This window comes from Protopterus annectens, chromosome 3.part1 (genome assembly GCF_019279795.1).
Source record: "Protopterus annectens isolate FY-2018-M chromosome 3.part1, PAN1.0, whole genome shotgun sequence".
NCBI lineage: Eukaryota > Metazoa > Chordata > Ceratodontiformes > Protopteridae > Protopterus > Protopterus annectens.
In genome coordinates this window covers 947,476,018-947,483,660 of record NC_056732.1, presented here as the reverse complement: position 1 = coordinate 947,483,660, position 7,643 = coordinate 947,476,018, and the positions used below count along the sequence as shown (strand labels likewise).

The window sequence follows — 7,643 nt, the reverse complement described above, 5'->3', positions numbered from 1 at the left end:
CACTGGTCTGAAGTCGGATTTGCAGTCTGCTACTTTCACAGTGTGGGTTCTGTCAGTGAGCCAGTTGGCAACCCATCTTGTGACATAGGGATTTATACCTAGTTTAGTGAGTTTATCTATAATTCCAGAGTGGAGGATGGTGTCGAAAGCCTTGGCAAGATGTAGATAGGCTGTATGAGCCACCTTACCCTTGTCTACGGCTTTGGTGACTGCTTCAAAGAAGTCTATCAGGTTTAGGAGACATGATCTGCCTTTTACAAACCTGAACTAGATGGGGTCCAGAGTTTGGAGATTACCAATGTCTTTGTTAATAAGTTCCATGATGACATGTTCCATGGCCTTGCACACTAGGCTTGTCAGGCTAATGGGGCGGTAGTTCCCGGGGTCGTGGTGGCTTCCCCCTTGTGGAGTGGGATAACTGTCACTGTGTGCCATTCAGCAGGCACAAAGCCTGAGGTGAGGCTATGATTGGACATGGTACTTAGGTGAGGTGCCAGCTCATTCTGTAGTTCATGTAGAGCGCAGCCTGGGATGTTGTCTGGTCCCATGGATGCTGCGTTCTTGGCTTTGGAGACTGTGGTTTTTACCTGTGCAGCCGTGATTACAGGAACTTTGCATTCTTCCAGTATAGAGATGGGCTCTTTAGGGGGTGAGAGGGGGGTAAAGTTAGCACTGAACCTATCTGCCAGGATGTTGGCAATATCAGTTAGGTCTGTATATTTAGTGCCATTGTGCTGTAACTCAGAGCAGATTTGAGTGTTGCCATTGAGATTCTTGACATAGCTATAGAATGCTTTGTGGTTGTCTTTAGAATCAGTGGTGATTTTGTTTTCATAACTAGCCTTGGAGGATTTTATCAGGGATCGCAACTTCTTTCTGAGGCTAACCAGGGAGCTCCTCCACTTATGGGATTTTACTCTCTTTTGCAACAGTTTCTTCCTTCTGTTGTACAGTTTGTTTATGGCAGGGGACCACCAGATTGGCTTCCTTTTTTTGGAGGATAGCGTCTTGGTTCTGTTTGGGATAGCACGGTCCATGCACTCATATAAGTGCTTATAAAGTGCAATTGTGTAGGATTCAGTAGTCGTAACTGTATTGTCCATCTGCATGGGTGTCATGAAGTTCACCACTTCTGTCTTAAGAAGCATGAAGTTGGCTTTGGAGACATTTTTTACCATTGTTTCCTTAATGGGGTGTGGGGCAGGATGTGGATATCTAGGGTAATTAGTTTATGGTTGGATCGGACTAATGAGGCGTTGACTTCAGGTGAGGAACACCGGTCACTTATGTTGGTAATGACTAGATCTAGGATATTGTTGCCCCTGGTGGGGGTATGCATAAGTTGATCCAGGGCATTGGAATTTATGAATTCCAGAAAGTGTTGAGCGAAGGAGTTGGTACATGAGTAGTTTTCCTAGTTAATGGTGGGGTAGTTGAAATCGCCCATTATTAGGATGTTTGGCTGAACCCTAATATTTTCCAGTACATCAAAAAAAAAGGAGTGGGTATCCTGGGGCATGGTGGGTGATCTGTACCAAGCTACAATTTGGATTGCAGTTTTGCCCAGAGTTAGTTGCACTTGGATAACCTCAGCTGCATTATGCTGAGCAACTAGCCTGGAGGTGTGGATATCCTTAATGAATATGGACACACCTCCGCCTTTGGTGTTCTGGTCCAGGTTACATGGCCAAAAAGTGTGGTATGAGTTATAGCCTGGTAGTGCAGGGGTGCTCTCTAGAGCCTTGAACCAGGTCTCAGTCACTGCACAGATATCGATCTTCTCCATTTTAAGAAGTGCCTTGAGTGAGTGCATTTTGAGATTTAGACTTCTAGCATTGAGTAGCATCACCCTCAGTTTTTGCTTGCCTGTTCCTGTTATGGTGGTGAATTTGTCTATGGAACCTTGCCTAAAAAAGGCACTATAGGGGCGGCAAGAACCTTAGCCAGTATCCGGAATCCCAGGGGTGACAGGTGCAGGCCATCTCTGGCAAAGCATCATGGTCTGTCGACCATGTCATCCCAGGCAGACAGATACTGGATCCCTTTAGAATGGCTCCAGAAGCTTATCCAATTGTTGAAGTCAATCATTTTGTCCTTGCACTGCGGCATCATTCTGGGTGATGGCAGAATGCTACTCAGGGCTAGGGTCATAACTTGCTGGGCTCCAAGATCGGAGAGCTCTTCCATGTCTCTTTTCATGTAGTCCAGAGAGGTACATCTCAGGTCGTTCACACCAACATGGACAATGACAGAGTCATATTTGTACTTGTTGTGGAGTGACCTAAGTGCGTGGGTTATGTGGCAGATCCTGGCACCCGACAGGCAGCTGACAGTAACCTTCTCCTTGTTTAGCCTGGTGAGTGGGACATCATTGTGCCTGACTATAGAGTCACCTATGACTAGTGTGTTGAGTACGTTGTTTTGCCTTATTGGCTGTGGTTGAGTGGCACACTGAGTCTGCGAGCTATGTGCCATTTGGGTTGTGTTGGGGGGTGGAGGTTGCTTGCATTTCTGCTTTGGAGGTCTCTGTTGCTTGAGCAGATTATTACTGAGAGCCTCCATGAATGTTTTTGTGTTTCTATGTGTGGATTTTGGTGGTGTAGATTTAGTGAGACTATGTGATGAGTGTGGTGTGGTGCAAGTGTTTATCTTCTCCTCTTGACTGTCAAATTTAGTCTTGATTGGAGTGAGCTTTACCTCCAGTTTGGCTAGATAAGTGCATCTCTCACAGGTTGTAGTGTTGGGTGGTAGGAGGAGAGGGTTGTCTGTGTACATGAGGCAATTTCTGCATTGCCCCAAGATGCCCAGATTCATCAGATAGACAGGAGAGAACACTGGGAGCTGACCCTTGGACATGCCTGAATAAAAAAATATTTTCCTCTAGATAAGTGAGGAAAGTGAGTACAAGAGCTGTTTTTCTCTAAGCAAGTGAGGAAGGTAAATACCAAAACTGTTTTCCTCTAGGTAATGAGGAAGGTTGAGTGCTGTAGTAATTAGTAGGTTATTTAGTGCTTACAAGTTCTGAACAAGTGCTGATCACGAATTTCAGGAACTGGACAGATACATGCCAATGTGGGCATTATACAAAATGATTGACCTAATGAGGGCTTTGTAAAGGGGGACAATAACATCTCTTGATCTAGTCAAAATCTATTTGTTTATAAGCTGTGCAATATAGAAAGATTTTCTTATAACTCTGGGCACATGTTGGTCAAAAGTTAGGTCACTGTACACACAAGTTCCCAAATGCCAATCAACTGGGTCAGTTCTCAGAGAGCATTGTCAGTTTGGCAGTTCCCTGGAGTAGATGACTTCCCAAAGGAAACAATAATGTATTTCTTGGAGTTTAGTTTCAATTCATGATTCTGGCACCAGTTGTTGTTTGGGACAAACCTTCCTACATGATGGCTAAGTCATTTGGGGATTCAATAACTGCCCCTAGCTTGCATTCATCTCAAACTTAGTCGGCCAAAGCCCTTTGGTATTTCATTCTACTTTTGAGATGTATAAGCCAAACAGAAAAAGTCTCAGTACCAAACCCTGGGGGACTCCATTGGTGACTGGTCTCTTCCCCTATTTTGATCTTCTGCATCCTGTGAGCAAGCATACATGTATGCATTCTTTGGTTCACCTTCCTGATTGTATTAAATTATATTCCTTGTATAATACAGCACCACTTGTCAGAATGTGTTTTAAATTTGTAGTTTGGAACAGTCTTCTAGTAAGCAATGAAACAAAATGTATGAATACATAATGACAAAACTACCCATTTCAGAAAATTTCAACCATAAAAGGCCACTCAAACTTCTGTCATTACAATCCACCAATATCAGTAAATATGCAAAATCTCTGCAGAAGTAAGTCATCTAAATAATTCCACATTAAAGGCATCTGTAACTAATGAAGAGGTTGCTGCTAGCAAATAACTTTATATTTCATTGTTTCATCTACAAATAAAGTGCATGTTGCCCTTGAAGAATAAATTGCCTATACTACATTAAAAAATGATAAGCTAGTCATTTTGCAATGGGGAATGGATGGCAAACTGATAACGAAAACACAGTTACTAGGTAACTCCTCCAAAGTAGGACATTCATAGGACTGCAGCATCCACTCCCTTTAAACTACAACACATTACAGTATCAGCGATCCATCTGCATACTGTGGGAGTAGAACCCATAGCCTTCTGCATCAAAAGCAAGTATACTAGCTGTTGTGCTACTAACAATGCAAGTGACTTAGTATAAGTAACACTAAACTTCTCTTTCCTTGAAGATCTCAGCTCCTTGTAAAATCCACTTGACACTCAACTAAATCTCTCAACTTCGCAGCATAAGAAATCTGGAAAAAGCCAAAATGTATGTGGTGGGGGGCAAGGGCCCAAAACCAGGGACACATTTTAAATATTGCTTGTATAATCTTAGAAAGTTGCTAAAATAAAGTGTTTTGTGTTACCATGTCTTTCCTGAAAGATAGGAAGACTGAAACTTAAAGGGCTATCATTATTTAATGAATTCAATTCTCACAGATTTGCCAGAAAACCACAAATTTTAAGAGGAACAGACCAAGAGTATGAGCCAAATATTCTGTGAAAATCTGGACAGTTGAGAGCTATGGACTCAACTGCCTGAATCACAAGTTGCGGCATGGGTAAAGAATTCAGGCTCTTGTTTGAGCCTGAGCAACACTAACCACCAGATATACCTAACTGGGGCATTTTACACACACACACACACACACACACACACACACACACACACACACACACACACACACACACACACACACACGGGAGCAGCATAACTCCTGCAAATAAAAGAACAAAACTCTCCTTACTGGCATGACTGTGGCTCTGGCAGCACATCAGCAGCATAACTCCTGTAACACAGAGCAATAAGAGAACAAGAACAGCTAGTTTAGTTAGTTTAATGTCCGCATCCGAATCCATTAGCGTGAAAACTCCACTTCATTAATATTTTACGACAGGTCTTGCAGCTGTAAAAGTGGGGGCTTCCCTTCCCCCTGGTTCTATGGTTCTGGCACCCATGATTGGTATGCATTATTGTAGCATGGTTACATTTTAGAAGAAACAGCATTGTGCTTTGTGTATCTGCCACGCAGCTGAATAAGGTGATTGTTTTGCAATGACATGCAGATACTTCAATGATGAACTGAAAGGAAATACATGGAATGGAGGTGTTATCTACATTTTTTATCTCAGTTTTTAATAGTAAACCACATTTCTCTGTATCATTGCAGCACATGAACAGTTATGGAGGAACAAGATATTATAAAGGCGCCATTACTAGCACATCACCCAGTCAAATACATGAGGAAGAAGACATTTACATTAACGTGCCAGCGACTTTTAGACAACAAAAGTGACACTAATCCTTTCTTCATTTTCAAAATGTACCTTAACGAACCAATTGCAGATATCGACACACTGGACTGAACAAGAGACCTACTGGTGGGACAGTATGCATCCCGGAGTAATATTTTAGTATGCAAAATTTCTGCTTGATAACATCCACAGGGAGACACTGCATGGACTGTGAAGTAATCTGGTCTAAACTGAAAAGAATTCAGATAATCAGTGAAAATTCTGGTAATGCTGAAACAACGGTAGAGACATAAGAACATATTCATTCATTAAATGTTAATGAAGTTTATCAGCCTGATGGTAGGGCTGACTGGAAGCCATACTTTTTATAATGCAGAGCATTTCTAAGCTTGTTCATTTCTAGGTGAATGGATGGCCTTTTATATTTTCTTCATTTTTATTGTCAGTCAGGCATAGTTTTGATTAAAGTAATAACACTTAGTACATATTTACTATATGAACAATACTCCATGTATGTCTGCATGAGAATTTGAAAACAGAGCTATGATGCAAAGTACATTTGCTAATGCTATTCACTTTATCATTCTGAGCACATCTTTAGATTCATGACATTTCCTGTTTAAGAATACATTTTTTGTGAATCATTTTGTTGTTAAAGGTTATGGCTGAACAGAGAAAATGTAGAAAATCAAATTACTTACAAAGGATCTGTAGTGATGAGAATATTAACGCACCACTGATTCATGTATCTTTGGGCTAGCACTAGAAAATGTATCACATTTTCTGCTAGAGAACAAGTTAAATTAGAAAGAAAACTTAGACATGCCATTTTTTTATTGTTTGTAAGTCAGAGGTAAACAGCAAAATGGGACAATATAATAATTCACATGCTTATGAAACTGGTGTTATTGCAAGAATTGTACCAAATTGAATAGCAAAGGCAAATTAAACATTCCTGAAATAGCTTAGAAGAATTTGCTTTTTTCCCTACTGCACTGCATTTCTTCTATATTGAATATGAGGTATTGTTTTTGTGTGGAGTGAACTTAAATGTAGCAAAAATATCCTTCTCAAACTGTTACCAAAGCAGCAACATCTGATTCTGAGTGCAATATTCTAGGAACATATGTACAATGGTCATGAGATCTTTGTTCTACAATATTTAAGGGTTAAATAAATACAATACTACTTGCTGAGGTATTAAAGTATTTTTTCCCTATTATCTGCACCAGAATTAGATTTTAGATGTCATAAATGTGATACATGCTGGCTCATAACACGTTCATGGTGCACTAATGTATCTTCTGGAAGTTTCCTTTACAGTCCAAACTAATTAAAACTAAGCTTAATAAGATCTAATATGAAGGCACAGAAAAAAATTAAAGTTATTTGAAATGGCAATCAAAATGGACTACTCTGTAGAATATAATGAGTTTACTCTGGTTACAAAATGTTTCTAGTTGTCCTTGCCCTGTATCTGCTTTATACACTAGAGTCGGCATATTTGTCTAGTGGAAGCAGAGTTTCCTCAAAGTAATTGATATAACTGTACAGCTTTCTTTAAAAATAAATGCGAGCTGGTGCTGTTAAAGAATTTTGAGGATACCCTTAAGTAAGTAAAAGGTGGTAACTTCTTTAAAACTAGTTTCTGTAGTTCCTTGTTTCACTTTAACTAGAGGTTGTATTGATAAGCCTGCAATCTGAACACCTCATATCTGTGAAGAATATTCATATTGTATAGGTTTGTAGCCTTATAAATCATGTGCACAAAATGAATTCTGGCATATGTTACTTTATTCACATTGGCTTACACAGAGTACCAAAATCAAAGACTAGAAATCTTACATGGAGCCCTGGGATATGAACAGGACCACAGCTACTTGACAGAACAAAACCCATGAATCAGGTAGTGACCTGTAAACCATTACTCATGAGTCAACTAGTGACCTGTAAACCATCACAATGAAAATACCTTTATCGGCTGAGTAAGATTACATTAAACTGGCTTTACACTGGGTTTAATTTCTCCAAGTCTTTTTGGTTTCTAATACCATGAAAGGAATGGACCCCATTCCGAAATCAAAATTTGATTAAAGTTCATGAAATTAGTATTGTTTCAGTCTTACATGTTTGCCAAAGGTGCTCTTTGCAGCATCTGCAGCGTGCCCAGAAATGACTCCTCCTGCAATTTGTATGGAGTTGCATGGATTGTTAACATATCTAAATATGATTGGAAATTCTTTGTTATGAGACCCATTGCTCCTACAACTATTGGAACTGTCTGGGTATGCTTCTTACA

At 40.1% G+C, this 7,643-nt stretch overlaps 1 protein-coding gene across 2 annotated transcripts in view; it reads left to right on the top strand.

Annotated features, from left to right (window-relative positions):
* Nucleotides 1-6,315, top strand: part of CD226 (CD226 molecule) — a 602,637-nt gene extending 596,322 nt beyond the window's left edge. For both annotated transcript variants that reach the window (XM_044067141.1, XM_044067140.1), the window contains one exon: nt 5,260-6,315. In XM_044067141.1, the coding sequence (XP_043923076.1) occupies nt 5,260-5,385 (126 nt within the window). In that variant the 3' untranslated portion in view covers nt 5,386-6,315. The remainder of the gene's footprint in view (nt 1-5,259) is intronic.
* Nucleotides 6,316-7,643: the final 1,328 nt, after the last annotated feature.